Source organism: Bactrocera oleae, chromosome 2, assembly GCF_042242935.1.
Source record: "Bactrocera oleae isolate idBacOlea1 chromosome 2, idBacOlea1, whole genome shotgun sequence".
In the NCBI taxonomy this organism is placed as follows: Eukaryota; Metazoa; Arthropoda; class Insecta; order Diptera; family Tephritidae; genus Bactrocera; species Bactrocera oleae.
Genome location: NC_091536.1, coordinates 10,439,285 through 10,456,503, shown reverse-complemented (window position 1 = coordinate 10,456,503; position 17,219 = coordinate 10,439,285). Strand labels below are relative to the sequence as shown.

The following is a 17,219-nucleotide window of genomic DNA, read 5'->3' as shown; positions in this document are numbered from 1 at the left end:
ATCTGTTAGTTTAAAATTATTTCATTTTTGGTTTATCTAATATTTTATTTCATAACATAATCGATGTGGAATTAAGAGCTTTTTTTGAGTACATTTATATATTCGCTTAATTCAGTGGCTAGTGAATCGAACAAGTAACTGGTATACATAATACATATAACGTATAGTTAGACATGTAGATATATCATTTCTAGCAGTTATGCTAAATTACAGGTATCCTCTAACACTCCTGAGTAATTTAACTATTAACTTGGATATTGCATTCAAGTGAAAATGTTTGAGCTCAAACAAAGCGAGCACAAAGATGGTGAATTTAAGATGGTTCTTATACCAATCATCACATGAAGAAATAGCAAAAATGTCTAGAGTGTATTGGTAAATTTCTTCCTTTGGAATGGCTTCAAAGCATTTGAAGTTATAGCGCTCATTATGAGTCGTAAAATTTTAAAATCATCTACCATTCATAAAGTTCAAACGTAAGTAATTTTCTGAATAAATAAGAATGTTATTCATTACAAAAACAATATTAACTGTTAAAAACTAAAATTAAAGTGAAGATGCTACAACCGTTGTTGATACTACAACCGGCTTGTGTCATGCAATATGTTTATCTATGTTTGATTTAAACAGAATCAAGTTAAAGTTGACACAACTATGACGAGTACAATCTGTGACAGTTCTTACAAGTATGTACACACATACATGCCTAAATATATATATGTAAGTGGGTAAGTGCGTGTGACAACGTAGGTTAACAGTAAAAATAAATAAAGTACCTGAAAGTCAATATTAAATCTTGAAATTAACAGTATTAAAAGAGATGTCAAACAAGTGGAAGAGTTACTAGACTTGCTACTAAAGTTTGTATGCGATGGTTGTGGGGTGTGACATATGTGTGTACACATAATATATTGAGTACGGTAATTAACCTGAATCTTTCTTGGGGAGAGGGAAGTTGACATAATGTGTATAGGGAATACAAACTAAAGTAGTGTAAAATAACCTCTCAATTAACTTTGAAGTGCAGAGAGCTTAGACTCGTGCAGAAAGTGGGAGCATTGGTCTTGGTGAAGATTATAGACTTCTCACACTTAAGAATACACGCATGTTTGCTGGTAATTGAAGCTTATAACTTTTTTTTTAATTGTTAATGGTTGTCAACAGCATCTGTATAGTTGGACATTCGTATGAAGCTTGAGGTGGAAGTAACACGGTGAGTACTGCAATCGAGATTTGTAAATTGTGCAACAACGAAGTTAAATGGGTGGAAAAAGTGTTGCGAAAAGTGAAAATTATAGAGCGAGTAAAAGTATATTGATGTAGAGGGAAATTTATCATATATATGTAGTGTTAAACAGTGTTAAAAATCAATGCATGAACGCTCTGCGAGGATATCTGGATTTGCGATAAACTGAATTGATTTGGTAGAGTTGAATAATTAACTGTTTGCTATTAATATGTGTAGTGAATTTATTATATAGATATGTTGACTAGGGACCGTCGCTCATAGATTTTCTTATTACCCCTCATACGCATACACACTTCTATGAGGCGGTGTTGACTCACCACAGTTCTAGGAACATCGACGGATCTTATGTCTAACGGTAGTTCTTTTATTACTTATATTATTAAACACTTGAGTATATATGCGATGGATTATGTATTTTAATTTAAAGAATTATGAAAAAAATTAATTTTTGAACGAATTCAGGTAATCTCTTCTAAAAATCTCAAATGATCTTTTAATGTATAATATAATTTAAATATTTTTTTCAAAATTATTGACGAATAGTGAGCACTGGAACCTAAGGAGATTATGGATAATAGAGGTGATGTCGGGCACATATCACTTACTCTATTAACGCTGAATCTTCATAAACATATTGCTTAAGAGACAAACTCAAAACAAACACAATCTAACATAGCGTAGCACAGCATAGCGTAACATAGCATTCAGCAACGTCATTACGAAGGCCGCAACGAGCGAATTAATACGAAAGATAAAGTGAAAAATTGCCAGCGCACAGTGCAATCAAGTTGAATTTAAAGTGCAACTCTATGACTATTGCACTGTGCTCCTTGCATGTGAATGTTTGTGTGTGTGTGTGTGTTAATGTGCGAAAATTACTAATTACCGCGTACGCGCACCAAACCAATCCAAATAAAAAAACGAAGCGTATTAAACTAGCTTGAGCGACAACAACAATAAAAGCTGTTGCAAGAAAAAAGCAACAACAACCGCTATAGCAACGCAACGCATCAGTAGACGCGACAAATCGTAACAATATATCAAATATGCCGTATTTTTCGCACTCAAGTTGCCGTCAGCGCCAAAAGTAGTGTTGCCAATGTTGCAAGTTGCACTCTATTGTTGTTGCTGTTCCTATTTGCTGTCCCATTGCCAGTGGCAACAACAAAATCGACAAAAGCGACGGCGACGGAGATGGAGTCGGAAACGGCGGCAACGGTAGTTAGTTAGCTGCCTGCATTGCCTGCAAAATGTGGCAGTCGGTTGTTTGTATTTGTTTCTGCCGGCAACGAATTTAGGTGAGCCCAGAAGGATTGTGAGTATGGCGATAGGGACGACCTCATTCGCAATGTATAGCTAATGTACTGGCAGTTGCATGCCGTGTGTGTGTGCATGTAATGTAACGCATTAGGGTGGTACTGAAAAAAGTTTGTATTGTGTTTTTTTTTTTAAATATATTTGTAACTCTCTTAACCTTAATAGACGTGGCTACAGTCGAATATGCAACGTTTAAATAATTCTGGTAAATTGTTTCCAATATTGAAAAATTTAATTTTGACCTCGGGATCATGTCTTAACGGTGGGCACTCACACACATGACACATGAATATAGCACACAAAAACAAAAGTACCATATTAGTATCGAAAAATGAGAATAAAACTTTATTTTCAACTATTAAGCACTGCCCTTAAGCATACATACCATATATTCACGCGTTTCGCTGTTCTCCTTGTAAATTTCCAATGCATGCGGTTTTCCTTTGTTTTTACATTTTCGTTGTACTACTCTTGTTATCGCTTTCTTCTACTTAGTCTTCTTCTAGCTGCATTTGTGGCCGCTCACTGACAATTTGTTGCTGTTACCTAGAATTATGTTGCTCATTATTTCTGCGTAATGTTGTTGTGGTTGAATGCGTTGCTTTTATTATTGTTCTTATTGTTGCTGCTGCTGTTGAAAATTTAGCTGGCCTTGCTCGTGATAATTTCTTTTATTTAATTTTTTTTGTTTTGTGATTTTAGTTAATTTCTCTTTGGTTCCATAGCTCCGTTATTTTGGCCACAATTTGTTGGAATTTAAATTCATTCCTTTTAGTTGTTGCTGAAATGATTAATTAACGTGGTTAAAGTGTTGTAGACACAAAAATGTGTAATAAAATAGCATAAGGGAAGGACACTGAAACCTTCGAAATTTCTAAACATTAAAATATTTCTTCGAATTTTCTCAGATTCGTTTTAGATTATGGGGGTTCAGAATAACAAGTCTTAGGAGTTTATGTGGCAGCGTTTTCACTTTTACTTTTTTGTAGTTAGGTTAGGTTATGTTAATAGGTAGATCCCAACAGGGGTCTCACTTCGACAGAACGCCGGTTGTGGTACCTAATACTCTTATATAATAGATCATAAGACCCTTACGAATCGACAAAGCGCATCACAAATTTGTCGGGACGGCTAATGTCAGTTTCGACTATGTCTCCTGGTTCGTCGGAGATAAGACTACCGAGATGTTTTAGCCTCAGTCTTGCAAAGGCTGGACAATGGAAAAGAAAGTGCCTGTATGTATAGCGTCCGACAAGATTTTTGGCTTTACCGCAAGAATGCCTATTGGACAGTATCCAGTAAGAATCCGAAGTAGTTCAGGGCATGGCAAACAGTTCAGTAGTCCTGCGTTCTAATCTAGGCCAACCGATCTCGGGGTCTGAACCAGAACTATAATAGTTACAGTATTAACAAATTCAAATACTTCTTTCTTGCAGCTCTCTTTAAATCTAACTTTACTGAAGTGGTGTCACAAATCGACGTTGCCGCCAAAGTAGAAGGGTCGATAATGCGTTTGGAAACCTTTGCCTTTATTTTATTTATAGCAACAGCGGCCGTAAGCTGTAGCAAAAACAATGACCATATTAAAGAATCGATTAAATTTCGAAATAGCAGTCAGGATGAGCTAGTAAATCGCCAAACAAACAATAATGATGAGTTCGCTTTAAATAATAGTGAAATGTATAACATAAACCACAACAACAATCCATTAGGCAGTGTTATAATCATAAGCAACAGCTCTACTGTGGTTGTCTCTAGCGAAAATAGTAATATCAGTGAGAACAAGAGCTATGATCACAACGAATTGACTTACTCAGATGCTCTGCCAAGTACATACAGAAGGCTGCCGCACCATCAGAGAGCGATTGCCGCAGTTGCTGAGAAGAGAGGGTTACTAAAGAGCTCAGATGGTGAGCGTATCTTACGACGTGGCAAAAGATACTTACAATTCGCTAAAGGTTCACGTGTTTCGGTAAGTAATTAAGTAACTGTGAATATAAATTCTTTCATAATATCTGCTCAGTCAACGCAAGTCCACATTACATTTTTATCAAATGTAATCCTATTAAATATTTGTCTCCTGAAGTAGTACTAGATGATAGGCTCGCTGAAATCTGTGTGCTTACCATCTGATAATATTTGACCTGGCTGACAAACAAAACTACATTTTCACGTAAAATGCTTCACGTCTCGTTTGATGAATGTAGGCTACTCAGCTATGTTGTCAATCATCTTTTTGGCGATCTCTACTCGATATCGTTTTTACAAAACCTATTAATCTAGCAAGAAATTTTATATCGATTCCGTTTTCGCGTGCAATTTGAATGGACCCATCCGGGTCAAAATTGATCAGATGGTAAACTCTAACTGTCTATATTTTAACCTTAATCGAGGTCTCCACACAATGCGGTCAGCATATTTCACGCATATTTTCTGATTGTATTTGGAGCCCCTTGAATTAATGATATTTTTCTTCGAAGTATAACTACATTTTGTATTGTTTAAACCATACTATATTTAATTCTAATATCAACTGGCTTACATCTTTATTTCAATTATTTTTTCATATTTTTTTTAAATACATTTTTATTAATTTTATTTTCACAATTTTCTTTATCAAGTGGCGGACAAATGGTAAAAATAATATCCTGAATATCAATACTCTTTGGGCTTATGGTTATGGATTTCGTGTTAATTTTCCCTTTCCCGGTCCTGATGACTCACGTCGTCCATTCTTTAAACGCGATGTGCTACATTCACTCGAGGATGTCCTCAATGGGTTTGTATATTTGGATAATTCAGATTTTTATTACTCATTAAATTTTGTATTTTAGACACGGCTTGGATGGTCGCGCTTGTGTTTTGAAGTCTTATTGTACTGCAGTTTTGGATGTGGACTCTAATATTAGTGGCGGTATGCTTTATAAAATGCTGAAGCTGATTTTTACGTAAGTAAATTGAGTGTGAGTTTTTATTGTTTAATGGAAAACTCGATGGCTATACGTGGTGGGTTTTTAAACTTGACACATATGGGGCCGTTCATAAATTGAACAACTGATATTAGCTTTTTCGATTCATCAAAAATGATATCCAAATAAGTCGAAGAGGCCTTGCGGTATTTCTGATCGAAAATGGTCGAAATTGGTTTGTATCTTCCCTTAGCTCTCACATATATATATATTATATAATATATACTCATACCATTGATTTTCTAATGTATACATCAGTTACTTATACCATAAAGATATTCGAACCTATCTTTCTTAAAAATCACTTTAAATTGCACTGTCATTTGATTAATTTAATGAACTTGGTATTACCATAAAATGTTAGATTATCAAGTCCTTCTCTTCGGTTTTTATTATTTGAGTTGTATATGTATGTACATCGATAAATGAACACTGTCGTTATATTTTTTTAAATTTATTAATTAATAAGCTGGCTCTAAGTACTTAAGTTTTTTTTAGATAAATATTTCTAATTTGCTGAAATATATAATCTGACATCCAAAGTGTGCTTAGGTCATAACATAATTTAAAGCTTGACAATGCTATTAGTGTTGAGTCTCTCAATTTCATAGGCATTTTCCCCATTGCAGTTCTCATATAAATTGAAAGGGCACTTAACGCTTTTGAATTAAAATAATAACTATTGCAGAAAACGTTTGGAGTTCAGGTGAAGTATGCATGAAAATGTTTATGCTTGGCCAAGTTTCTCACCAATTTATGTTCCGACTATTCATATGCAAATGAAAACTCGCTGCTTACAAAAGTTTGCTGAGAACTTTTTTATTTCAAAGGGTCGAAATTAGTTTTCCCAAGAACACTATTAAAAAAATGTTCTATAACTTCAATCATTATCCTTCAGTCGGGCATTGAACACACGACTATTGATTAGTAATCGCATACTTGGTCCTCTATTTTATGGCGATTGAGCTTTTGTAACTCAAAAAATTAAAATTAATTCTTTTTATGATCTTCATGTATATTTATATGTATATGTACTTTTACCATAAAGTACATATATTTATATAACCGTTCAATGCATATCATGTGGAAAATATATTTCCGTTGTCACAGAAGTAGCCTTACCACAGCTATCACTACATTATGAGTATTCTGATCAACTTAAACCGTATATATATATATACTTATATAGACATATACATATATAAAGGGTGCTGTTTTACGAGATAGATCTTAGAGGCGATTTCCTAAATCAATGGGTGTCAAAGTAGACACATGTTTTTGACATAAATGTTTAACATATATTTTAGCAAACTATCATTGCGTATTCTGACATCAAATTTAAAAATTGGTGTATTTTATTCTCAACAGTTGAGTTTTCTGTGACAAACTTACAGAGCATTTTGTGCACGTCACGAGTACGTTACCTATCTAACGTGCCGCATTCGGAGTATGAATAATCCTGAACACACGCTTTAGGCTTTCTTGTGTTCAACAAAAAAAAAACAATTAATGTTGGGAGTGGCTTGCACGATGGAGTCATTATGTGTCTGTGCTTTTGTAGAACTGAAGATGTTACCAAATCAAATTAATAATGATATTTTTGTTCCACAGTATAACAATGTTTAAATGCTTAATGATTCCGGCAGAATTGTGGAGCCAGCCATATAGCACTTGAAACCGTTACTTATTTAGGACGAAACTTCGACTGACCGAATCCTATCGAGAGACGGAACTGCCAATTAGCAAATAGGGACATGTGATTTTACTTGATTATTTTTCTTTTTATAGCAGCTCGGCAAGTTAATCATCTAGACTGATAATTAAGACTGTTCAATTGGAAAACGGTATTCAGAACAATTCATTTTCCATCCTTATCGAGTTTAGTCGAAAAATTAATGGTCAGGTAATTGAAATCGACACACTATGGTTTTCGTTACATACAGTCAAAGTATACATGCCTGAAATTCTCTCCAGCCCTAAATTTCATACAAGTTTGAAGCAGTAATGCTAATGATAATTTTATTAATCTTTTTTTTTCTTTTATCTGAAATAAAATTTGCTACCTTTAAATATTCACCCTTTATATGCAAATACACCCACTCGTATTGGTTCATATACGTATATTCTCACGTCATTTGCCAAGTGTAAGCACACAGACACAACCAAATTCTCCTAGAATCAACATTTCGCGAACTCGTTGGCATCGTAAAATGTAAACTTACATAAAGTGAATTTTTGTGCAACGCTTTATTTTCAATTTAAACCAATTTATTTTAATTTAATGACAGCGCAACATGGCAAGGACAAAAAACCCGAACGAGCGTAAAGCACATAATGCCATTCGGGTAAAATGTGTTGTTAAGGGGATGCGCTTTTAAATTCGGCAGACACTCAACTCAGTCACAACGTGTACAACAACAAAACAATTGAACAAGAGACTGCAATATTTGAAAGTGCCGCGCTGTGTTATTCCATGCAATGTAATTCAAATTGTTAACCGCCTGTTTCGTGTGTGCGTGCAACGACGTTGATGGCTTTTCGATGTCTGGCGTATTTGGTTTATTTGTTAATTCGCTCAGGATATATAATATATATATTTTTTTCATTCTTTATTTCAAGGTTATATTGTATATTTTGTTGTTATTATTTTGCGGCTTTTGCGACATTGCCAATTGCAATAAATCCCAGTGGCAATGGTTCTGCCGTGCTGTTCAGGAAGTGTGTTGTAAGAGTAATTAAACAGTCAAAAGATATTGGCTAATCAGGCAAAATTTTAAATAAATTTCGTAGCATATTAGACAGTCGAGAGTATGTCATTAAATTTTGGTACATATTTTTGGTACATACATATGTATACCGATTATGGCGATCTTATAACTATCGCTACGATTTCTGTAATATGAATGGTCCTTTAGTTCAAAAGCAGTCTCAACCTCAGCGATAACCTCTTAATTGTCGCAAAAATTTTTTTCCAGCGAAAATCTCTTGAATTCTGTTAAGAAAAAGTCACTCGCGAACCGATCCGACGGATACGGCAGAAAAACAATTTCTCTCACTATTTTCCAATTGCTTCATTATTCACCGTCGATAGTAAGCACGCGAGGCACTCACTTGTCAAAGAACTTTCGGATCACAAAATATTCCTGAACTGCATATAGCTGCCATACAAATTGTACGATCAAAATCAAGTGCTTGTATAGAAAATTTTTCATTTGACCAGATATATTCACGAAATTTAGCATGGATTATTATCTAAAGCAAATGTTTAAATCGGATCCCTATAACATATAGCTGCTAAACAAACTGAACGATCGGAATCAAGTTTTGATAAGAAATCTTTTGTATTTGTGAAGGGTATAGGTTTTAAGTGCAGTGAAAGGGATTTTTGTTCCGGTCGTCAAATTGCTAACGGGATAGAGCTCCGCTGTTTTCATTCAATTTAACATTAGGCGGCGGAGATTTGGAGTACAGCAACTGTGTTGGTTCTAGAATACGAAAGAGTTGGTTCAGCTTTTATAAGAAGGAAGAAAGGAATGAAGAAGAGTACACATAACGTGAGAAGTTGAGGTGTTCGATTTTAAGCAAGCAGAATAGGATTCAATAAAGAGTAGCGGGATTGAGAGCAGCGATAACACTCTTAAAAATTTCTTGCAAAATAAAATCAAATGGCTTTGTAAATGGAATTAAAAAAGTAAATACACGTACTAAAATTTTCTGCTCTTGAAAGTATGCTATTTTTAACAGTTTAAAAATTCCTACATACTTTTAGGCGATTATTTACATTTTTTAATTCTTTTATTTAATAACAAATTCAATACATGTAAATAAATTATTTTATAAATTTTTATTATATATTTATATTTATTTACTTATTTCTAAACAAAAGTGTTAATAATTTTTAATTTCAAATTTAATATTTACAGCTTGCATGACCACGACAAACGCCACTTCTCCTATCTACGCCTAGAAAATTGCAGACAAATTTTACATAGCCATTGTCCCTTGAGTTTCGACAGCATATCGCCATATACCGATGATGTTTGAGGAAATACAAGTGCAATACAATAAATTGTACGCACAAATGTTTGATTACGTGTAAATAAGAGCTGCAATAAATTTGTTATTTTTTGCAAAACCAAATTAATTTTCACTATTTTCATCACAAACGTGATGTGATAAATCAACACAATTACTTATGCACACACACGAAGGCAAAAATTAAACAACAGTAAACGGTTTTTTAGACAACAAAAAACCTATAGCCTATTTATGGGCGTTGAAAAGCCAGCAAAGTACAATAAAATGAAATATATATAAATGTATGTGTAGATATTGTTGTTGTTTATTTTTTGCGGTTAATCAATAAATGTGCAATAGTTTGAAGGTCAACGGGCAGTTTTTCTTGTTGTTGTTAACGAATTACAAAAAAAATTCAATTTGTATATGTGTACATTTTGTGTGCTTTATGCTTTTGGCGAAATGACAAATTAATTTGCTGCATGTTAAAAGCCAAGTTGATTGAAAATAAACAATACTAATGGCTTATATTTGTTTTCGCAGATAAATATATGTATAAATACATGATTTGTTCTGCAAAGTTTTTTTTGTGGTTATATATTTCGAGGAATATTTCATATATGTATTTATTGGCATACATTTTGGCGTAAATTTACAATTATATAATTTTACGAGAAAATGTATGCTAATAATTTATGAATTTTGAAATGCAATTACTTGAAATATAGAAAAATTAAATATTCGCAATTACTTGAAATATATACATCAACTGACAAAACGTCAGTTCTTTCGCATTTGGGTATTAACCACAACCATCACGATACTCCCCGAAGGGCCAGTCCGCATGGGCAGGTTGGATCGAACTCCAAATGCCCCTGCTCCCCGTGGTACCAGAATTAAGTCTCCGGTCAGACCTCGTAGCCGAAACTACTACCAGTTGAGCTTCCTTACTGCTCTGGACACGTAACTAGGGGTTGGACCCCATACGCACAATCAGATATGTACTTCGACCACGCCTCATGTTGCCACTATCGCAAGAGAATATCGTCCTATTTTGTTTCGACTGCGTGTGGAAGGGGGCGTCACCATGGATCGATTGATAGATTATACTTAATTTTAAAAGCCTTAGTTTCGCTTTATTATAATCAAAAAGCATTGGGATGCTGTAGACGGTGATACTTTTCTTTCCATTGCGACCGTTAAACATATTTCCAATGACTGTTATTTACGTAAGCAGAACTGACTCTAATTTTTATTCGGCAAGGGATTGTTTCCTCTGCAAAATGTCTCAACATTTTTGTGACAGTATAACAACAAGAACGATATGGAATTCTTTTTCAGTAATGGCGACAAACCAGGTTTTTATTTGGTCGATGACTGTCCACTCGGCAAGATTTCTTCAAATTATAAGAAATTTTCCTTTGTCTATAACAATAGAAACATCATATTTATTAACAACAATTACTGCTTCGTTATTGGCACCGATAGCTGAGGTAAAAAGATACACTGATAGAGATGTATAGACGATACGCATGTATTTTCTACAATCTCTCAACTCTCGCTAAAGTACTTAAGTTATCTAAAAACTTTCTTTACAAAGGGGGCACCCTTGTCCTGCTTACCTTGGAATGGGATCGTGTTGGATCTCCATTGGTATCTTGCGTTCTAGCACGTGAGATCCAAAATAGATTTGTGATACTTTTAAAAATACTTAAAGAAAAGTACGTCACACGAATTTAAAATATTTCGTTATTTCTTTCACAATTCTAATTATTTATGCGAGTTCTTAAATGAGAATGTGCTCTTTAAAAAGGCAATAATATTAATGCCATATTATTATGCACTCAAACAAATCTAAACTAACTACTTGTGGCATATTTCGGAGATTAACATAGTTTGTCCTCACATAATTATCGTATTTTAATTTTAAAATTCCACTTCCGTTGGCATTCAGCATTTAAAGAGAAAAATTAGTTAATTAAAATTTTCCAACTTTCATTATTTTCTACAGGCCCACAAAGAAATAAATTCACAAGCAATCTAACGGCATATTTATAAGCACATATACACACTTATACATACATACATAAAAACAGACTTTTATTCCTGCGAATTCATTGCCTGTGGCACATTCGTCTTGGTGTCTGTGACCTTTGTGAGAAAGGCGTTTCGCAACTTTAACGCCAAAGTGTGTGTTACATGTCAAGCTTTGGTCATTAAAGCCGTATTTGTTAGAGGGGGGCGGGGGGTAAATGAGTACACGTGCTGCTCGAAGTGGTGGCAGTGGGAGTGAGGAAAAGTCTAGTTAATCTTTAGTCACAAGTCTGTTGAGAAAGAATGTTTCACAATGGTTAGAAGTAATCAAGAGCAAATCGAAAATTTACGACAATGCATGGGCATTAAATATATAGAAGAGCTGTAACGGTATTCTAATGGCATTTAGTTGTACGAAAATTACTTAGAAACATGCTTTAACATCGACCTCGGAAAATATCGTATCAGTGTCACTTGGAGACGAATTAAACAGAGTTAAACTCTTGCTGAAAAGAAAAGGACTCTGGGGATTCATATTCTAGTAAAGGTTTGAATTTGCAGAAAAGCTACAAGATGTGCTCTGACGAAAACCTTCAAAGAGCCTAGTATGTGTCAAATAAAAAAAAAACTGCGAAACCATCAGAAAACTCAAACAGTGATTTAGAATGATTAATTTTCGATGCAAAAAGTTTGAAAGCTATGAGGAATTTTCGAAATTTATAACACAGTGAGATTTCTACATTACATATCTTTCAACTAGAAAAAATATTCGCTAACTTTTTTCTTGTCTCAACTACGTATGTGTTTATTTGCTGATAAAAGACGTTGAGGCCATATATGATCCGTTGTATTGCACAGGTATAAGTTTTAATGAATTTTGTATATGAACTATTTACAGTTAATGCAGATTCTCCGATGCTCCATATAATTTCCTATAAGTTCACAACCACCAAGAACGCTAATATTAGTCTTTTTAAAGAAGAAGTATAAGAGTGCCGCCCAGTAACACTCAAACTGAGCGACTTTCGACCCTAAAAGAGTATAGTGTGATAAGATTTTGACATTTTTTATTAAAACTAGCATCCTTGCAGTAATGCTGGAAACGCAAAGCTATTTCTAATAGTTGTGATCTCCAAACTAATATATCGTTAGCACTTTTAATATAACACAGATAAGTATTCTTAAAATTTTTCTTTCTCATAGAGAGTGCTGCATGCTATATAAATATATGGTTGCATGCTATATAAAAATATGGTACATCATTTTTAATCTTTTTTTCTCATTTTTTTAATTTTTCATGGATGCTGGTTCGAGCTTCTTATCCTAAGCGGGAAATGGGTCTTGATATTTCTGATAAAACGGACAGCTTTTCATCTTCTGTTTGTAATCCAAGGGCTTTTTTGAGAACTGAAAATATTGTGTCACCAATTAGACATTTAGTATTTCTATTCACAGTCAAACTCTTGAAAAAATATACATACATATATACACATATTCGAGTACATACAATATGTGGCTTGCTTCCTAATCTGAAGCACATTCACATACAATAGAGCATTTACATTTGTATGCAATTTGTTGTCGGTTCTTCATTAATTACATTTACCGAAGGGGGAAACTCAAGAGCATGTTTGGTGGAAACAAAGGCGTATCTTTGTAGATTGGAAATGCCAACACTGTACGTGACTGCATATTCAAGTAGCAATCGAGGAATAGAATGGACCACCTACATGCACACACGTACATACATGCACCACATGCTCATGGTACACTTAAAGAACTCCCTTAAGAATTTGCGGTGGGTGTGGCACATACATGTATATACGTAAGTACGAAAACGAAGTTTGCGTAAATGACTGGTCCAAATATATGTGTGTGCCACACATACTAATAGGTATACGATAAATCTAAATTTGCTGTGAAAAAGTAATTAGAAATGTGGGAAGAAAACACACAGGTTTTACTCACAAATGGGGAAATATTGGGGACTTTATTAAAATGTAATTTACGAATGCTAATTTTCTGATTACAAAGCACATCATTCTACACTCTCTTCCGTCTGTAATGCACTATTTAAAATAAGGATATGGCGTCTTCATTCTAGCTCACTCTGCCTTTCGAGTCTGAGGTAATCCTCGTTCGCGAAAGGATGCTTCGAGTGAATATTAGACTGCTACTATTTAAGTTTTTCAGCTTTGGAAGTCGCCGTTTGTGATGGCTGGTCAAAGGACATCCTTCTTGTTTGCTTTTTTGTTGCTGAAAATGTTCCATTTGAGATCCAAATGAGCTTAAGGGTTTTCGTCATTTGTTGATTACACTGGAATTAGCCTTTAGCGACGACAACGCTAGTAATGCCACCTGACTATCTGTGTATATGGTTGCAGGTTAAACACCCATCACCGTAAAATGCTGGCCTAAAAAAATAATCGTTAAATATGATCCATTTGAATTTTACTTATGATTACTTCTGTCGAACACAATATTCCTAATTTAGGATATTTTTGTCTTTGGTATAAAGTTGTTAAGTACATACTGAAGCCCTGAAGCATAACGGAAACTGATGAAGTGCATTTCCAAATCTCTAGGTCTTGTTCAACGTACGATCGATCTCCTTTTTTACTTGGAGCGAGTCATGTTTGGCCGGAGACTGTGGTGTGGTGAGATCTAAAAAACCAAATTCCTATTCGCACAGTCAGACTCTAGCATAGGTGCGCACTAATCTTTTTTGTGTTGTTTCAAAGTGTGCGGGACAAATCGAGCCCAAACCTTTCTAAGGCCCAAATTTTCTGTCAAAATACAATAAATCGACGCTGCGGATATTGATGATTTCGATTCCATATATTTAAGCGATGATTTCGGCTCTTTTTTAATGAATTCACGCTCAATTTCCGTGTTTTTTTTGTTCACAACATCTTTTGGCCGGCCCGAACGTTCGTCGTCTTCCAAGTCCTCCCGTTTATACGACAACACTGAAGAATACACAATTGAGGGATAACAATAGAAGCCACGTTTTTTAAAAAGTCCTGGAACTTTTGAATTGTACCTTGTACGTTTTCTATCAAACCTTTATGCAATACAATATTTATGCGCATAAGTTAACGCTGATTTCGCAACTAAAGAGCTATGTACAAGTATATATGTGTTCATACATATTTCTGCTGTTGTTATATATATTTTTCTGTTAAATTACGCTCAAAAGAAATGTGTAAAGCCAAAAACTGCATAAATACAGGGTGCTTAAATATTTAAATATTCAAGTCTATTCAAAATTGAGTTAAACTTGTTTGAGAAGCAACAATCCAGTACAATTTTAAGCATTAATCAATTTACACCGAAACAACTCGCAGAAATGGTGACGGTTTTCATTCAAATCGGTTGATAAGTTAAATTAACTCAACGCATTTCGGCGACCCTATTTTACACAGTTTGGTGGAGTTAATGGTCAAACAATATTTGGGGAACAATTCAAAATCCATGAAAATCTATTGCATCAACAACAAACGAATATATATATGGCCTATAGATTTTTTTCAAACAAATCGAAAGAGTCGAACAATGTCACACTCCGAATCAAACATTTCTGCAAAGAAAATTCCCCAGATGACTCATGTTCATCAAGGTGATATTAAAATACCATGAAATTTGACTTGCTCTGACTACTTTTTGTAGATTTGCTAGAAAACCTTCTAGGTAATTTCTTCGTCTTTGAATTATTATTTGGGCGAGCTCGAAATGCTCAAAAAAAGTATTGGAAAACTAAGGAACAAGAGTTAGTTTTGCTTTGGACAATAAAGGTGGCGACTTAATTCATATGTTAAAAAATTGTGTATCTCAGATATAAAAGTTATTCTAATAAATTTATACATACCGATATTTTCACTTAAAACACGCCGCACCCTATATAAGAAAGCATACGCACGTTTTTAAACTTTTTACAAAAAATTACTACCTAAAAATCATATTATATAGGTATACAATAAATACCTATTTGTGACATACTTGTATTTTAAGTTAAGAAAATAAAGTAAAATTTTGCCGTGGAATAGAAATTTGAATGAGAAAAAATCCCATATATTTTTGTACATTGTGCATTTCTACCAAATATATTTAAGATTAAGCCAAATACATATTTTTAGGTTTGTAATAAAAATATTAGTTATTAAGAAGCTGGTGTTTCGAACTTCGGAACTACATTTAGTTTGACACTCACCAACACATGCCTGCTTTGCTCTTATATAATATGCACTTATACTCATATAAACTCGGTAGTTATAAATTAAACACTAGCTTGGTCTATATTCTGCGGCTAGCTGAATTCGCCTTGAAGTATGCAGCAATTTACTTTGTATGTCAGTTCGAGAAGTTCTATCCAGCGCCATAACTATTTATTTTCATTTCGATTTTTACACTTTATTAAGTGGCTAGTGAAACTGCGGAGAATGAAGTGGAAAATGCTTTAAGTAATATGAGTAATTGGCAAACTTTTATCGCAAAAACCATTACAATTGCGAAATGCGCCCGAACGTAGTTATTTAAATAAATCTGTTTGCATTTTTATATAAATACAGTTTTGCTGCTTGATGTGCAAAAGTGAAATTAATTTACGAACTGTATTTTAAAGTGGAGAATGACTGTTAAAAGTCTGAAGAAATGCTTTAGAAAAAGTAAATCGTATACGAGTGATGACGGTGAAGCTACGGATGTCAACTTCAAAGGAATTCTCAGAGAGTTTTTAATATATGAAGAATTTGCTCTATATTGTTGTTGTTATAGACGTTATCGAATACCCGCTTGGGTGGAAAGATCTAGTCATCGAAATCATTTACCGACAGACCCAGGAAACGGAGTCGGAGGATAGGGAGAGGTGGTTTAGGTGAGTGGGATTTATTGGGAAAGAAGTGGTTAAAGTCATGCGGGAATTCATTGCATGAAGAACTTTTATTTGGTATGTCCGGGTCAATCATGGATAAGAATACTCGAAACGAAGTTGGGTAAGGGTCGCCCCAGATTCTCGAGGCAACTCGATCTCTGCCGCTGCTATGTGTGGTGGTTTAACTACAAGTATGATATTTAGTGGGAGCACGTCGGGAAAAGTGCAAAAGTAGCAATTCGAACTGCTCTTCTGCAATAAGTGGTTTTTTAACTATCAAAACTCTCTTTACTGGAAAAGAGTCGATAAAGGTGGTAATTGATATCTAGTTTAGTCTAGTATAGTCTAACGCAGCCAAAGAGGTGAGGTGTAATTAATATCGGGCGAACTCAGCGTTACTCAACGAGTCTTACTTAGGGAGGGTATCCTTAATTCCGATTTTAATAATTATTCAATTGCTCTCGAATAAATAATTGTGAACCCTGCCATATCCCATTATTCGATAGAAACATATTTAAGTTTGAAGAAAATATTAGGAATTCCAGTGGAATTCTATTACTTTTGTATTTGGTTTTGTGAGCTCATTCATATAATTCTCTGCTTGCTCTCCCTAGATATTCGATCATTAATCTTTGCCACATGATTTTTAGCTTTTTAAAAAAAAAAAAAAAAATAATTTTAAGTAATTTTTTCATTCAAATGTATAATCCGCTAATATAATTACACGGTTTCACTGCTATTTTGCTTTATTTTTATTTAAGCC

The 17,219-nt window shown here is 34.2% G+C and overlaps 1 protein-coding gene across 1 annotated transcript; it reads left to right on the top strand.

Annotated features, from left to right (window-relative positions):
• The first annotated feature begins 1,118 nt into the window (after window positions 1-1,118).
• On the top strand, window positions 1,119-9,814 carry LOC106622201 (uncharacterized). The gene is made up of 5 exons (XM_014241299.3): window positions 1,119-1,213; window positions 4,003-4,538; window positions 5,188-5,345; window positions 5,401-5,514; window positions 9,459-9,814. The coding sequence occupies exons 2-5, from the start codon at window positions 4,074-4,076 to the stop codon at window positions 9,577-9,579; spliced, it is 858 nt and encodes a 285-aa protein (XP_014096774.1). The 5' UTR covers window positions 1,119-1,213; window positions 4,003-4,073; the 3' UTR covers window positions 9,580-9,814.
• The last annotated feature ends 7,405 nt before the right edge of the window (window positions 9,815-17,219 follow it).

Coding starts and splice junctions, on each gene's coding strand:
- LOC106622201 (XM_014241299.3), top strand. CDS start 4,074: ATGCGTTTGGAAACCTTTGCCTTTATTTTATTTATAGCAACAGCGGCC. Junction 5,346..5,400: donor CTCGAGGATGTCCTCAATGG/GTTTGTATATTT, acceptor TTTGTATTTTAG/ACACGGCTTGGATGGTCGCG. Junction 5,515..9,458: donor ATGCTGAAGCTGATTTTTAC/GTAAGTAAATTG, acceptor TAATATTTACAG/CTTGCATGACCACGACAAAC.